The sequence below is a fragment of the Rhipicephalus microplus genome, chromosome 1 (assembly GCF_043290135.1).
Source record: "Rhipicephalus microplus isolate Deutch F79 chromosome 1, USDA_Rmic, whole genome shotgun sequence".
Lineage (NCBI taxonomy): Eukaryota > Metazoa > Arthropoda > Arachnida > Ixodida > Ixodidae > Rhipicephalus > Rhipicephalus microplus.
The window spans coordinates 230,144,609-230,162,566 of NC_134700.1; the positions used below are offsets into that span (position 1 = coordinate 230,144,609).

A 17,958-nucleotide genomic window follows, 5' to 3' on the forward strand; every position below is an offset into this window, starting at 1 on the left:
AGCGCAACGGCGCATGCGCGCGCGTCAGCTGCCGATGTTCTCGAAGCGCGACGGCGCATGCGCGCGCGTAAGCTGCTGATGTTCTCGAAGCGTGACGGCGCATGCGCGCTACATTATACAGCTAGCGAATGTTCGTGAAGAGGAGAAGCGCACGCGCTGTGTACAAGGAGAATTAAAGAAAAGTTGCTGGAGTGGAAGCTCCTGCGATGCCTTGCCAGCAGAAGTGAAGCCACCTATTGCCACTGCCAAGATGGCGGAAACATGCTCTTTTCTGATAGTGCCCGCCTAAAGATCAAGGGGCTTTGATACGTTATGTAAATACTACGGTAGTTCTATATTAAAGGATGGTTGTTCCTGACGAAATAACACTCAGAAACAAATATGGATGACTGAATCTTCAAAGAACTTTGCCTCCAATTAGAGGCTCACTACGGAAAACTAGTGACTTTAAGACGCACTTGGAGCACTATGAGGCCCCAAAAATGTTGGTTGCATTAAACTCGTTGGGCGTGCGAGGGAAACGCTTCGTTTTCGGTGCACACTGGACCATGCCTGTGTATTCAGGCGTCGGTGCACACTGAACCATGCCTGTGTATTCAGGCATGTGGCGGTGCACACTGAACCATGCCTGTGTATTCAGGCATGTGGGACGGCTTTAAGCTCTCCCCTAGTAGAGTACCCTGTGCTCTAAATCGTTACCCCCTTTTTCTAACCCCCCCCCCCCCGATCGCTGAACGGCGACACTTTATCATGCCCCTAGTAAAATGGCCGCCACAGCCGCCATCTTGCCAGAGGAACGGCTTCACATCTGCGCAATCATTTCCACTCCAGCAATTTTTTTAATCCTCCTTGGGTGTGTAGAGGAGGAAGGGTGCACAGATGGTGGAAGAAGGAGGAGGAAGCTTGCGGACGGCGCCGCACTACAAGCCTCGAGTATTAGATGCTCCGCATCTAAAAAAACACTTCGAAGCGCCTCACATTGTCCGACAAGTGATAAGGTCACAGCTGCGCCGCCCGTGCATGGCGAGACCAGCACGTGCTCCCTTAGTCATGTTGTTCGACGTCCTCATATAATCTTTTGCTTCATTATCAAAACACGTGCGCCAACCACTACAGCAAGAGATGCAATATTTCTACTCGGTGCATAAGTCGGCGAACCCACTCAGGAGTCGACTCACTCACCCCCGTATTCACAAACGCTCCTCCACTCGACTTACACCCTTCACTTGAAAGAGTTGAGCACTGCGCCACCACTCGGCTGAAAATGACGCTGCGCTACTCAATAATCGCAGCAGACTATCGCTGATAAGCAGCGACTTGCCGTACCTAGAGATAGCGCTCCCATCAGCTTTCTCAAGTGAAGGCGAAGCGTTGAGTGAAGGGAGGTTCTAGAATACGCGGGTCAGACTCAGGTCAAGCAGTGAGTATGAGTGATTCTGGGTAAGTAATACATTAGAGACTTTCAATCCGAGTGAGTCAAGTTGAAGAACATTTTAGTGAGTGCGAGTCCGAGCGAGTCCGGCGCAGAAAAATTTTGGTGAGCCATAGTCCGAGTGAGCCTAACGCGCAAGATGTATTTCGTGGGCGAGTCTTAGTGAATTCCAGATTTTTTGCCTATTAGTTCATGGGTTAGACAGCTAATACAGAAATAAAGAGATAAAGAGAAATAAACATAAAAAGAAAGAGGAATTTTACGCGGAAAAAGTCTTTCGAGCGATGAGATTCGAACACACGTCCATTCTCCGAAGGCGATAGTCTCAACCATTGGGCTTTTCAGCATGTTACTGTTTTTAATCATTGTCTCAGCTATTAGGGCACTCTAGCTAAGCACAGAATAGTCTCGTGTAAACAGCAAGAGGGTAGGAATGAAGAGCGAGGGTGAGAAGAACTGTTGTACAGGTGAGCAGGAGGGGAGAGATGGAGAGGGAAGCCTACAGCACATAAAAAGATACAGATCATGAAAGGTAAAAAAAAATAGAGAGTAAGAAATAGTTAAACAAAGAAAGAGAAAGAAATAGAAAGCGATAAAAAGAGATGGAGAGAAAGAGAAGTGACAAATACATATGGAGAAGAAAACGGAAAACAGCAAAATATACAAACGTTGAAAAAGAAATAGAAATAAGCAGACAATGAACGGCATACACATAAGAGAGACGGAAGCGGAATAATGAGAAAATCAGCAAAACCTAAGAAAACAGTAGCACCCAGCGCCACTTAGGAGCCCTTAAGCTCCACCGTCTCTTTAGCACTGCGCCTCCAGTGCAAGCTACGACAATTTTCTTTTTAAACGCAATTTTTCACTTTTCGGAAAATTTAAAGCTAGTGTTTCACTAAATGTGCTTGGAAAAGAAATAAGACTTCGACAAGTTTGTCGTGCGACTAGTAGTGCAATTTTTACAGTGTACCATTTAGAGCCGGCCTATAAAAGCAACGAGCATACAGATAAAACGGAAGGGTCTTACATCACGTTGCATCAAAGTGATTTCACGCCGGCACGTCTTCGAACAATAACGCTTTGCTGCCGCGGCGACACACATCTCGCTTGTCCCGCTCTCGTGTTGTACGCATTCCATCACGCTGGCGCACCAATTTTTCCATTAGGGCACCTTGCCGGGCATACGACGTCCGTGTGTTCAACACGCAGATCAATCTTTGTTTTCCTTTCCCTGCTTGTGAGACAAATGGGGGCGATACGGCATAGCTGATTGCCGGCTGACTTGCGAAGAATACTTCAAAGTTTAGTATTTCTGAAAGACGGATCGTGTCGGGAGCACAGCTGCTGTGAATAAAGGATGGTTCGGACTAAGAAAAGTATGAAGAAACTTTACTCACAGCCTTCGACTCTTGTTCTTGTTCTTGTTCTTCTTGCCCGTCACTTGTGGCTCATACCCACTGCGGGGGATCGGCCAATAATTAAGTGGTCTTATAAAGTATTATTGTATTATAGAGTAAAGGAACTTACAAATTGAAAACGTTACAAATTTTATAATGAAATGTTGATGATCACTGATCGGTACTAACTGTAAAGTTTTTGTATTAGTAATAGATAATAACCTAGATCAAAACCTAGCTTTAAGAAAAGAAGAAAAAAATAGAGAAGTTATGCGTATGTTGACACAAAAGAATAATATTAGTTTGTTAGTATTTTCGTTTTATTCAGGTAGTTCCGCACTGCCTCGCAAACTTTCGCACTGGCGAACCCAGAAATAGAGGCTCCAAAGGACAAAATCACAGGCATGGATAAATTCATTCCAAGAGCTTGTAAAGGATTTTCTAACTTGGATCTACGAGCTGTAGTAAATCGTCTACATATCAACAAGTAATGATCCATAGTTTATGGCTCGCCACAAAAAGCACACATTGGAGAAAGAGCCTGACCAGACCTGTGTTGGTAGAGATTTAGTTTGTAATTGCGACTTCAAGTTTACGTGTGTCAGAAGAGAATCGGCGCCAGGTATATAATAAGTGCCAATATTCAGTCGAATTTGTGAGTGATGTACCTGTGGAGCTTTTCTATAATGGTACATTTGCGAAATTGCGCAGCCGTTACTTAAGCGGATGCTGGAAAACATGGTAAAATTGGCGCACTTATTGCTGATTTCGCTAAAGAATGTGCTATTTCATTTAAGAGCAACCCGTTATGGCCCGGCACCCAAACTAATCTAACTTTTCTCAAATGGGGAGGGGTGGGGGTTATTAAAGCACGAAACGTCTTTATTATGTGCGATTCAGCACCAACCGGAAGTGCAGCGCAAAGAGACAGAGAATATGTAATCATAACAGCCGATGAAATTTCTGCGTTTAACTTTCGTAAGGCGAGTACCACTGCCAGAAACTCAGCCTCATTTTAGTGAGTATTTCGTCTTCCTTTTCATGAAGCATGACCTGACATGTGGCTTTGCCACTTCGGTCAAGTATTAGGAGTATACTTGAGTTATAGCTGCAAGCCGCAAAGCTATAGAAGCGCAATGTTGGGGGAGTGGCAGTTCTAATCAATTGTTCAGGATGCGAAAGAAATAATGAACGGCACCCATGAAAGCATAAAATTAATATTAGATTACAGGAGTATTTTTTTGCACTCTCATACTACCAGGCGGGCGTAGCGTAAATAAAAAAGAAAGAAAATTCGCCGTTGTACCGAACACTTTCACATTTTCATGTTTTTTTTTTTTCTGAGGCACTTCGCCAAGGCAATATTGTGTAGGCATTAGATGGGGCGACTTTGCTAGTGCCACCATAGATGATCACCTCTAAGTATTTATTTATTTATTTATTTATTTATTTATTTATTTATTTATTTATTACTTTTTAACTCGCGTCGCGCGTCAGAGCCAAGACAGCTAACTACACAGAGCTTCAAACACTTGTCGGGCGTTCGTTTTTCTAGCCATCGTCGCTTACTTGCTTGCACAATCACTATCCACTTACTTGCTTACTTACTGACTATTCACTAACTCTCTCACTCAAAAAATTAATTGAGAAACTAACTATATAACTTCCTAGACTGTCTCACTCACTCCCTGTTAAAAAAACAGAAAGTGGTCGAAATGTCGGGACCTCTCTAATACGGCGTCTCTCAACCATATCTTTGTTTTGAGACGTCAAACTCCAACAATTATTACTATTAGCAATCACTCAATGAATTAATGAACAGTAAACAAACGTCCATATTAACACTGAGTAAAAATAATATTTCATATTTATTACCTTTTAATATTTGCCTAAACATCTGCAATTTCTTATTGCTAATTTATTATTTATATTGTTATTTTTGGCACCATCTCACTAGTCAGATGGCATACATCAATTCTAGCTAGCTCTCTTTTTTTTGCTGTTTGAATGAATAAATGGACATTCTGCTCTATTTGCGGAAAACGGTTGGAAGGGACTTATAAAATAGTCATTGCCTTCAAACGAAATGCCGGGCTAGGTTTCAAATTTGTCCCGACCGGCAGGCGAGAGATTACTGAGAACTTCGAAGCAGGCACCTCTCAAATTACATTCTTTTTTCGTATTTTTTATAAGACAGTCAAACGTGGGAACAAAAGGGTTTGCCGTATATTGACGTCACATGTACCTTTTCTTTACTTTTAGAGCTCTACATTAGTTTCACTCTCGATCACATGCAACCCTCCACCTCTGTGTGAGGTCTGAGGCTATGTATCGCGCGCACATCGACCCATATTTTGCAATCTTGATGCTTCACTTCAAGCATCCCGTGATTGTTCTCCCTTCGTCTGCAACTGCGGTGGAGCAACGCTCTACGACGATGAATTTCGTTTTCTGTCAAGCGGATTCTTTCTTTTCCTCAGTAAAAAAATTGCACGATCGGTTATCGCCTGTTTTCCCGAGGGAAATATCTTCAGCGATGACTCTTATTCCATATCTCCAAGGCACCATCCACTTTATATGACTAGTCTGAGAAAAAATGTTTCACGTAGATGGATAATCTTGATCGGATGTGTTACGTTGTACTTTCGTTAACTTGTATGCCAAATTGCTTGCTTGTTTGTTTGATTGTTTGTTTGTTTGTTTGTTTGTTTCTCTACTTGCTTGCGTGTTCTTGCCTAGTTGTGCCTAGTTTGTTGTGCCTATATAGTTTATTGACCGATAGAAGAATATGGAGAGTTCAACGCCTGTGCATGCCGGAGTGTTTGATTTATTTCTGCTCTTGATGGTAATGAACGTCCGCTAGCCAGGCCGTCTGCGCACTGAGACGCACGTGCCGCAGCAATATGTTCTATAGTCTGCCGCAAAGCTTACAGCTCTCGTAGGAAATCACTGTCCTACAACTCCCTACAGGCGGTCGATTTCTCACGACACACTGCAACAATCGGGACGAAACGAACTGATGTTCAGAAAAATCGTAAAATGCAACGCAGAGAAGACCGAGTTGCCTAGAAGACATCAACTTCTCTTCCTTGCTGCTCGGTCTGTTCTGTTGAAATACTGTGGCAAGTACGAAAACTTAAAATGTTTTCAGACAACTGGTTTTCGTTCATTGTGTGTGGCGCAGTAAACAGTGTGTGGTGAACCATGGATTATAGGCACCATCAATTCTGAAGGACAAAAGAAGTGACTGCCGGAGTAAAGTGGGCAGAAAAAGTCTGATCGCTGAAGCGAAGAGTGCGCGATTCTTCTTCGTTGAATCTATATTTAACGCAATATTAAAAGTTTCGATAAAACAGCAGTATCCCTTTCAGATTCAACGAGCTGTCTTTATAGGTTATTAAACGTTCACCTCCGCCGATTTCGTCTGGCTTTGTATCCTGCTGACCTGCTAAGGGCTAACCAGATCTGTTTTTTATTGGTTTTATGTTTGTATTTGAGCAATTGATGTAAGCCTATTATAAGCATAGCAGTCGTAAGCCACCAGCAGCAGGCTTTTTTTCTTTCATTTTTCTTTGTTCTGTAATTACCACTGAGGAGATAAAATATTCAATACACATCCCAAATATTTTCCGTCATTTTACTATTTCTGAAGTTGTAATGGTTAAATAAATTCCTCTGCTTTCACGCAGTGTGCTTTGTGATGTATTTTTTACGCCACGTTATACAAAATTTATCGTTTTATACAAAAACTAACTTCTTTTCAAGCGGCAGCTATACCCCTGATCACTGATACTACGTTGTTACTGATCCACCAAGCTCATTATCAAGTATAGATGACTGGTTTGTGCCACTAATGAAATGCTCGCCTGAGAACCAGATACGAAAACACCGTTTGTGCGAATATCAAATTACTTTAGTTATGCACCGCTAAGATAACACCATGGTACCGCTAAGAAAGCAGCAGCCAGCTTTTATTGTCCGCAGTGAAACCTTCTGCATAATTAGACACGCATATGCTCAGCAACAAGGAAGGTTAGGTAGACGTCCTGATCAGAAAGGTCATTCACGCATACCTAACGAAAGAAAGCAGCCTAAATGTTTCACACTGCACCAAGGAGGGTGCTTCAAGGGCTCATTTTTGGATAGAGAGGACTAGGAACCACAGTATTGAAGGAAATTATGAGTTATTGTTCATTATAAACTTTCATGGGAGAAGGAAAGACGCATGTCATGTTTTCTTTCTTCGTGCTTGCGCTATCGCGTACGTGCTCAAATGTGTGTGTGTCGAACCTGCGACTGTCGAATTAGTAGCCGAGCACCGTATACAGCAGACGGGCGCACGTGTGTTTGTGTGTGGGTGTGTGTCTGTGAGTGTGTGTGTGTCTGTGTGTCTATGTACATTATATTCAAATTGCGCTTTCTTTTAGGAGAACGTCTTTGCAGCCATATTACGAGAATGTACGTCACGTGGCTTGTGCAGTATAAATTACGCGTACTGCGTCTGTGTACACACAACTCAATAATTCTAAACGATAACGCTCACCACGTTATAGCTTTTAATAAATCAAGTTGACGTACATGATTTCGCAAGGGAGGCCTGGCCTGCCAGTCCTCGCTGCAATCGTTCCGGATGGTTCTGTTTCTGTTATCGTTGTTCTAAATGAATTACCAAACATCGATAAATTTACAGTCGCCTAAATGTTCGAGTAATGTTCGCGAGCTAGCGTGTGCACCCACACTATCGAACACGTTTCTGTCATTCCGGAAACATTACCTTATACACATATGCGTACAGAGATGTGTCAGATTGTTAGCTATAGAGCATTCGCTGAGACAATTATGCGCCAGCAGGTCCTCATGAAAACCTTCATTTCACAGTTTTCTTGTCATTTTTGTGCACATTAGACAGGTATAACATCTAGCAATGAACGCACATGCTATAGCGTACACAAATGTTCTTCTTATTCTGCAGATAAGAATAGCTTCTAAAGAGGTCCATTCACGACGGCCCGTATAAATGACATCCTGCCACTGAAGTGTTCATCGAGGCTGAAAATTGGGCACTTGTTTGTCTAAGTTTGTGCTTTTTATGTATGCTTTTCACACTCAAACCTAGTTTAGTCTCCAATTTTTTCAATATTTTTTTTTCTTCAGGGTGTCTTTTTTTGTAAATTTAAATCTGAAGTAAAATGCATTCAGGGCTAGTCGGTATAAAATTTTAACTGAAAAAGGGGGGTGGGGTGTAGGTTCCAGGCGCCGAAGTCATTAGCATGCGTGTTTGCGTTAATCTAATCATTTCGACACCAAAGCTCCCGCCCATAGTAACGCAGTAGGCTCGCCTCTGTACATCCTACATACATACACATATACAGTTACAGTTCGCGTGCCACTTATTTCCACAGTCCAAACGTTATGTTTCCCCACTTTCACTGCTTCCTCTGTTGTAACACGGTGGTTCATGCGTTCCCTTCGCATGCTCCCTCTATCCTACCTTTTCCTCTGCAGCGCCCTACGGCGGAGCGCTTCGCAATCACGGCCCCGTGTCGTGCGCGTCTGCGCGCCGCTCCTCCGAGCCTCGGTTCAAAGCCCGTCCGTCGCCTCGTCCGCGAGGACACGCTTGCCGCGCCGGGCGCGTCCCTACTGTGCTGCCTCTTTTCCTCCTGCGGTGACCACTTCGCGTCCAACCCTGCAACAGAGATACGCCTCTTCGTGAAGAGAGCTTCTAGTCAACTCGCCGCACGCAAGTTTTCCTCCCTGTGGATTGCTGCGCTGCGTGAAGCGAAACTTACAAAGAGAGTTTTTCGTTCCCCGCGCCTGTGGATTCCGATTGACGACGCTGTATGTTATGTAGCGAAAGTTAGGAACATCAGTTTTGTCAACGGGGCAGCCTCGAAGGCGGCATTTTGTTTTCTTCTTTCGAAAGGGAGTATGAGGCGTGCTACGTAAATTTTCTTTGTCTTCCCGATTCGGTCAGTGCTTTCCGGAAATTATTTGTTCCTGCCTTGAACAGTTCCTGGAACAGTTCATAAGAAGTGTAAAATAAGAAGTGTAAATTAGCGCTGATTTCGTAAGAGGAACAGGAACCTTAAGAAAAAAAGAGATATCTGCAAGTAGAGTTAAACCTCTCTAATCTAAACATTCCTCCCCACAGAGAAAAACGTGCAGTGTACTTAAAAATGATACGCGCAGTAAAAGTTTAGCAAGGTATATTGAGGGGCCTGCGTCGACAGCGAGAAGTTTACGCACGGCCAACTACGAGCTTTACTGCGCAGAAAGAAAGAAAAGGGGGTGGTACTGCGAAAGCCTAAAATCTCAACTTAATTAAAGTGAAGCAGGTCGTTCAGATTGTCGTTTTGTCGAGCTGAAGAAGCGACTTCGCTGCGTACTCGGCCATAAGCGTAGGACAGAAGGAGCACCCACATCTGACGCAGTGGTCGAAGGGGGAGACGGCACAGGAGACGTGGAAGTGAAAACAAAAATCGTGAAGGACAATGTCGAGCAAGTTGTCTTCGTTGTCAAAGGCGGTCGCCTCGCCGCGAAAACCCGTAGTCTGCGTGTTGCAGAGATGGTCGATGTTGGGCGTCGAAACTTGAACAAAAAGCAGGAGCTGGCCGTTTCAATTGAACCTCCACCATGTTTCTTCGGGGACTGATTCCAGCCATCGTGTACGTGTGCCTGTGGACGGCCTGCCTCCTCTCCACAAACCTCGGTGAGTTGATGCTGGTCTCACTGTAGATGTACAGTTGGCGTCGGAACTTGGGGGGCTTTTACGTTTGATAAAACTTTGAATTTCTTAGCAATTTTCTACTTCATAGTGCACGTTGTCAAAGCGTTTGTGATGGTCCAAAATAATAAATTCGAGGCTAGCTGCGAAAAAAGTGGCATCTTCAGTTTTTTTTTTTGTTTATGTGACACATAGTCTCTAAACATTTAACTCTAACTGTACCACCAGAAGTGTTCCTCACACCCGAATGGTTGGTTATACAACCAGCGATCTATTTGATCAAAGCTATACACAGTACATCATAAGCAGGCTAGAAGAAAACCTAACTTTTTGGCATATATACTCTCAGACAAATGCTTGGTGGCGCTGCCGAAAAGCTTGGAGGCATTGCGAGATAGTTTTCACCACATTGAACCATAAAGTACAAAAAAAAGAATGCTCATTGGCTTTCAATTTTTCTTAGTGTGACATGTACTTGTTTCTTCAAACTATACTGCGCAAGCAGCCGGAGTCCATTGCGAGAGGTGCATAGCAGAAACAGAGAGTTTTGATGGATATACGACAAATGTAGACCATGCAATTTCGTGATCTTGGTTTGCCGTTTCAATGTTACTGAAGAAGAAGGCCTGATAATTAAAGACACAGAAAAACTAAAAATAATCAGGCAACTGGCACTACTTAGGTTTTTTTTATTTGTATACTGTCAAAGTAATGTCAAAAGAAAGTACTAATTTGACTGATTGATACGCGGGGTTTAGCTTCCCAAAACCACCATATCTTTATGAGACGCCGTATAGTGGAGGGCTCCGGAAATTTGAACCACCATGGGATTTTAACGTGCCCCCAAATCAAACCCCATGGCCCTACAGCGTTAGGAAGAAGTACTTAAATACAAGTTACTGTATACAGTACTAGTAATGATGCGTTAGAAAACAGACTGCACTTCGCAAGCTCTGTAATTGCGGCTGCTGTTGCATACATAGTTTTCATTTTTTGTTCTGTCGAAACCATTCGATATTCCGAGTTACCCATGACGCCCACAGTTAAAGTTTGGGAAAACTCAATGCAATGTGGCGGCCGTAATGACTACCTAGACGATACTTTATCTTTGTGGCCACGTTATCTCAGTGGCTCTACTTCTGTGATTGTTCCTTGAGATTGGGTACTTTATGTAGTTTAGTTACTTTTCTTTCTTGTTTTTTTTTTTTGATGACCAGTGGTCAGGAATATATTATTGAGTCTGCTCTAAATCAAAACATTGCATTAGAGACGTATATCGACATTGCTTCGAATTTCTATTTGTCACACAGTATAGGAGGGAATGCATTATATGTCTCACGCTCGTTTTATCGACAATACAAAGGTGTTGTGCGTCCATAGACCTCTGTTTCTTTTTTAATTAGACTAGTATTGTCTCACTTACTTTTCAAGCAAACACAATGAAGGACAATGAAATCCGTAAGAAGTTCGCACATTGCGTAAGTATTGAGTATTTTTTATAAAGAGAACGAGTTATTTATTTTGGGTTGAACAAATGGCACTCGTTCCTGAATGCCACTCGTATGATTAGTTATGAAGGCGAAGTTTCATCACTCTTATTGTTTCTACACTTAAATTTTTGGGGTGTGGGGTGGGGGGGGGTATGGTCTTTGTTCTTATAAAATTATCCGTCAGTTATGAAATTCCGGCTGCAAATTAAGGCCGTTTGACAACGTGAAGTTAGTACTTTTCAATTTTTAACTATTCTTGACTCTTTCAAATGAAAAGGTTAAAATCATTGCAAGAATTCCGTTATTATGAGATGACCTAACAATTTCATATTGTATTTCTGATAAAAATTTGACATAACATAGTTTATTAGGTTCATTATGTGCTTCTTCGGGAAGTCCACTTAGGATGGTAACGCCTTGATACGTCTCATTAGCCGTACCACCTCTTTTTTGTGCAACAGTACAGCACTTTATTGAAGTTGTAGAATATCTATGGCGACATATGCACATTGCGTTTTAAGAAATATGTCCAAAATCCTCAAAAATCACAAAAAATTTGAAGTTTTTTTTCGATGCCTTCGTAATAACTTCCTCTGTAGGCCCACACATCTTAACGGAGCTAAATACATCCTCTTGGAAGGTAATCTTAAAATTTAGAATAATTAGCTTCCTAACTATAAGAGTTAGGTGGTCACATCGAATGGGAGTATTCGTGTGAAGAACGCACAGCATCTTCGAGATCTCGAAAAAGGGGTTGCGGGATCGAATCCCGGCTGTGGTGGCTGCATTTCCGATGGAGGCGGAAATGTTGTAGGCCCGTGTGCTCAGATTTGCGTGCACGTTAAAGAACCCCAGGTGGTCAAAATTTCCGGAGCCCTGCACTACGGCGTCTCTCATAATCATATCGTGGTTTTGGGACGTTATACACCACAAATCAATCAAATCAATCAATCGATTTCGAAAAAGGGGTTTATAGAAACAAATGCGAAGTAATGAAGTTTACCGAAGTTCAGCGACACTGTATCAAAACTGAAACGCGAAACGGTGCAACTGCTATATTCTTCTGGGACGTCTTAAATGAGTAAGTGTCGTAATATCATCCGACTTTGTTGTGCAAGCGTGCATACGTGCTGTTCAATCTGGCTTGCGGTATACTGATGCTGAGGTTTGTATTATGTTCACGAACGCATAAGAACTGCATCTCTGCGATCGTTGTTTCGAACAATCACGTTATTCTGAAAGTCTGCTTGTTGCGCTCATCAGCGCTTTGTTCTCGTTTCCATCATTGAATCTGGTTGAATTTTATGGCGCCACATTAAGTACTAGAGGTAACTTTTAAACAATCTCAAAGCTGCATAGTATTCTGGCATGAAAGACTTTATTACTCTTATTAGACATAAATACCTTACTACATTGATTGAAAGGTTAGTGTTCTTCACCACGGTTCCAAATGCTGAAGCGAAGGTCGCTGCACTGAATCCCTGTCGTGGGGGGTCGGGATTCAATAAAGTGACTTTCGGTACCGCAGACGAGCACCGTAAACTAGATCATGGCAACAGGCCGACGTCAGCGATAGCGACTGCGGTATGCGTACGTAAAACAAGTATACGATGAACGGCCGGGACCGATGCGACAGAAACACGGTTTTAAAGCTCTAGCCTGCAAGCTCTCCAATAAGCAAAACATAGCCGCATACGATAAGGTTTCGCCTGGTGGATAGATAGATAGATAGATAAATTCTTATATCGGAGAAAACGAGGACTCAAGGTCATTAATGGGGAGGATTTAGAAGGGGGATGAAATTCAGGTGTCCCGCATACGGCCTTTTGATCAGCAATCAGTAGTTTTATGACAACTTTCCGCAAAGCCACCTGCTTTTTTTTTCTTTCTCTCTCATTCTCCCTCCACCCGCTTCGCTCAAAAAGTGGGACCAACACTTAACTCCATAGTCTTCTGTTTTTCAACAGACTATGCTTTTGTATGTTGTAGTAGGCATGGTTTCTGGCTGGTTTTAGTCACGCATTTTGTCTAATCAATACCACTCGTTATACACGGCCATTATTTTTACCGCCCCGCCGCGTTGGTCTAGTGGCTAAGGTACTCGGCTGCTGACCCGCAGGTCGCGGGTTCGATTACCGGCTGCGGCGGCTGCATTTCCGATGGAGGCGGAAATGTTGTAATGGCCCGTGTACTCAGATTTGGGTGCACGTTAAAGAACCCCAGGTGGTCGAAATTTCCGGAGCCCTCCACTACGGCGTCTCTCATAATCAAATGGTGGTTTTGGGACGTTAAACCCCACAAATCAATCAAAACAATTATTTTTACCGATAAGGTTACGGTGGCCGAATCTTTGAACGCATACATTTATACTTGTCGCGACGTTCGAGCGTGCTGCCGTGCCTCGGAGTCACGTCATTCGTGATTTAGAAACGCGTACCATTTATCTACGTACATATGTGAACTGCACGTTCTGGGTGCGGAAGGGGAAGACGCCGAAATCTTCCTCTGCATGATTGCGTGTTGGGATCGCGTGCATAAATTATGCACAGAGACCTACGATACTACCATAGAACTTCGGGAGAACTTTGTTATTTGCAGCAAACTGGATAGAGCAGATAAAACAAATGTTGCAGATAAATTTCGAGAGCGCACGGTTTGTTTAGTTACAAGTCTATTCAGCGTGTAGGGTTGGCAGGTGGTTTAAAAGCGCGGTATAATAAGACATGTATTTAAAAATGTAAGATAAACGTAAGATGAGTAACAATACAAGGCTATGTGTAACAACTGCAGCTAGATTCAAGAGTCCGTGTTAATTTGATTATTACAGAAACGAACGCAGTGTAAAAAGTAAGTTGGGAATCGTGTAATTAGGCAAGAAACTTACTCTACAGTATACGAACGTACGAGAGCAAAGCTAATGTGCTTCAGATATTCGTAAATGACATTTCTTAGCATGCCAATTTCGCTGACATACACAAGAAAATTCAAAATATGCTAAATTAAAAATCTCACCTTCCGGTAAAAAGAAAGATCTAAGCGCCTATAGAAAGTTGTTTCCTAATTTGTGAGCTTTAATTCGTTTTTAAATCGGGCCCCCTCTAGTGTTGCGAATTACTTGAGAGGCATAACGGGACACATGTTTGTGAACAGGCTAGTTTTGTAAGTGGTACATTACTTCCTATAATTGGAACAGGAAGGAAGCTTAACCAAATATATATCTGCTTGGCTCCTCTGATTGATTGATTGATTGATTGATTGATTGATTGATTGATTGATTGATTGATTGATTGATTGATTGATTGACTGATACGTGGGGTTTAACGTCCCAAAACCTCCATATGATTATAAGAGACGCCATAGTGAAGGGCTCCGAAAATTTCGACCACCTAAGGTTCTTTAACGCACACGCAAATCTGAGCACATGGGCCTACAGAATTTTCGCCTCCATCGAAAAAGCAGCCGCCGCAGCAGGGATTTGATCCGGCGACCTACGGGGCAGCAGCCGAGTACCTTAGCCACTAGCTGACCGTGGCAGGGTGGCTTGGCTTGCTTTGCTCCCCTGCGCCACGGGTTAGGAAAGGAGAATGCCGACGTAAGAGAGACATGAGATCAGTACACAAGATGCGATGAATTCGCGAACCTGTGTGGTGGTAATGCTTTACGTTGCCTTTGACTTACCATATACTACCAAAAAAGAACGTTGGGCGTGCTTACAATATCAAATGCTACGTCCTAACAGTACGACATGTTGGCTGAATTGATGTGAGCTATTTAAAACAAGTATATGTATATATACTTCAAGATTGAGTAACACAAAAATACTTTTAAGCACTCGTCTCTCTTTGTTAGAAGCAATACTGATGAGAAATAGGAAATAAAAAAAAGCATAGCCAAGGCTAAAAGTGGCATTGGCAGTTTCTCGCTGAACTTTCCAAACTTGAGGACCAGTTAGAGAAGATTTACGCGCTTTCCTCTCAACGCAGTCTGTGCGCATATTGTCCATTCTTACTTGACTTTACGTTTTCATTTCCCCGAAGAGGGTGCTGCTTCTTCAGGCAGCACTGCAGCCTCTGAATAGTTATAGGTTAGGTTATCACGGATTGCGTCATGAGTAACGGGGTTCCGAAACACGCATGGCCGTGGCATGTGCACCATTTTTTGACACCGAATTGGAGATGTGTCCATTCCAAAGGAAGGTTACCTGTAAAGGGTAGTTCTCTAGGCTCGTGGTTGGCTCGATTGTTTTTTTTTTTCTGTCTCTTGTTTACATCGCTTTCTTGGATGTTAGTTTTCGCTAAGGTAGCGCAAGAATAAGACAGGAAAAAAATGAATTTTTTTCCTGTCGCCAAATGCCGCTCTACCTCACTGTCTCTCGCTCTCTTTTTTTTGTGAATTCTTTCAGTTAGCTACATTTTCCAACTCGGGCCGACTCAGTCTAGATGCCTCTCATAATATGGTGCGAAAATTTGACTCATGAACAAAACTTGCAATGCAAATCGTAGCTTTATTATTTATAATAGAGCTACGATAATGAACTCTATACGGGCACAAAATATTATTATTAAGCTCTATTTGCGCACAAAACGTTTAAGGTTGAATAACATTCACTGTGTTTAATAAACAAGTCTAAAATCATCCACTCAACAGCGCTATTTTTAGCGTAAAAATGCCACGAATCACTAAGATATTCTTAAATATTCCTACGGCATCAAACTTCGTGTTCAGATTTTCTCATAAAGCGGCTAGCTTTCTTGCAGAGTCAGGTGGTTCGGTTAATCTTAATGTCGTCGGTAGCTTCTGCCTGCGTTTTCTCGGCTCAATAAATACTTGAACACTCGCTTTTACAATATCTTGCGTTTTTTTTTTCATTTGCGCTAAATAACACGCTACTAGTGACATGAGTTCTTATTCTTGCTGTTCTATTTCGCCGAGCTGTTTAACTTAGCAGTACACTGGTTGAACTGCGCAGAAAGCTCTGAAATATTCAGAACTCTCCTGTCACTTGATCACGCAACGACGCGCCATGAAAAGGAAAACATACGAAATATAGTTGAAAACACGAGAACATGATGCGACGTGAGAGAAGTTTATTCCCGAAGAGTTGTAGCAGCAAAAAGCACCATTCACAGTGTCTCGCTAACTCTCCATAACCACTGTGACCACTTACACTAGATTTGCTCACTTCCGTTTGTGTTAAGATGGTGTGTAAATTGTATATTCTTCTTTTACATATTTTTCCTTTCCCCATAAAAAGTGCTCCTTCCTCAAGCAGCAGCCTCTGAATAGCTAAGTTAGGTTTTTAAGAAGTAGTTGATAACTTACGGGCTTGCGAAACACGTCTTGTGTGACCATGCCATGTGCGCTGTTTTCAGAGATCGACATAGCACTCGCCCATCACAAATAAAGGCAACCTGTAAATGGTGATTCTTCAGTTCCCTGATTAGCTCATTTCCTGTTATTTTTCCTCTCACTTATTTCCTTGGTCAACACTTTTGAATGCTATTAGGAGAACAGAGCCTATTATGCCAAAGCAATGCTGCATACCACTTTATTGTTTCTTTATTGACTTGGCGCACCAAGTGCTCTTCCTTCTCTTTCTTTCTTTTCTTTTTTTACCTTGACGTCATAACTCAGTTCGCAAGTGGTTAGACGTCAAAATTTATCACGGTCACCAGTCTTTATGTCGTTCGGTATAGTTTACCTAGTGCTAAAGCGTTTCTCGTTTCTTCAATGAATATTTGATGTTTTATTATTTACGTCTATATACGTACAATAAACCCAAGAATACAGAAGGATCTAACAATAGGTGATCTTATATGCGTAGCTGTCGTAACCTTTATAAGGGTCGATATCATACAGAAACAAGTACAAGTGGCCTAAACTCTTCTCATTGCCTTCCGTTCTCCCGTCCACTGTGTGCACGCCGAAACATTACCAAGAAAGTTTGATACACATATATACCCTACGAAGTGGACAGGTGGATGACCACCGCTGTATATAGCTTAGTGTTAGAGCATCGGATGCGTTATTCAAAGGTCGCAGCTTCGGTCCCTGCGAGTCGCAAGTTATCTTTTCGTCCACTTTCCTTTCTGTATCCTTACATTACACTTTACTTCTGATAACATCTCCCATACTTCTTCTGGCATCATTGCCTGTTAGTTTTCATTAATATTGCGTCTAATAGATAATGATAAGGGATTCGATAGGTAACTAAACATACAACTAGATGTTTCATTGCGTGTTTTATTGTTTTTAGATGCGGGATTAAATGACATTGTCTTAAATGTAACGATCATGAATTTCACAAAATTTTATTTTCTGGTAAATTGCTGCAACTATGGAATCCAAAGGTACATGCATATTGGGGGGACCGTAGCAGATTTTGCACCGTCTAACTCTCTCTGCCCCGCCGCGGTGGTCTAGTGGCTAAGGTACTCGGCTGCTGACCCGCAGGTCGCGGGTTCAAATCCCGGCTGCGGCGGCTGCATTTCCGATGGAGGCGGAAATGTTGTAGGCCCGTGTGCTCAGATTTGGGTGCACGTTAGAGAACCCCAGGTGGTCAAAATTTCCGCAGTCCTCCATTACGGCGTCTCTCATAATCATATGGTGGTTTTGGGACGTTAAACCCCACAAATCAATCAATCATCGTCTAACTCTGCCTATGAGTGTTCGTGGTGATTATTTACTAATCATGACGGCGTCCAAACGTGCTATAATTAACGTTAGGGGCAGTCACGACCTGCTTTATTTTGGCCACATAGAGCACGGTGAATAAAGGGTTCCCAGGTTACAGCAAACATCTATTAATAAAGTCATCATCCGTAATATGCAACGATTCGCTAAACTAAATAAAAATTTATTTAAGATTGAATTTAAAAAGTTGCCACGCTTACGTTTGAGTTTTTTTTTTTT

The 17,958-nt window shown here is 42.5% G+C and overlaps 1 protein-coding gene across 1 annotated transcript in view; it reads left to right on the forward strand.

Moving 5' to 3' along the window:
• Nucleotides 1-8,408: 8,408 nt before the first annotated feature.
• Nucleotides 8,409-17,958, forward strand: part of LOC119159555 (neuronal acetylcholine receptor subunit alpha-10) — a 149,617-nt gene continuing 140,067 nt past the window's right edge. Inside the window, 1 exon segment of the mRNA XM_037412358.2 lies at nucleotides 8,409-9,541. Within this exon segment, the coding sequence (XP_037268255.2) occupies nucleotides 9,466-9,541 (76 nt within the window). The 5' untranslated portion in view covers nucleotides 8,409-9,465.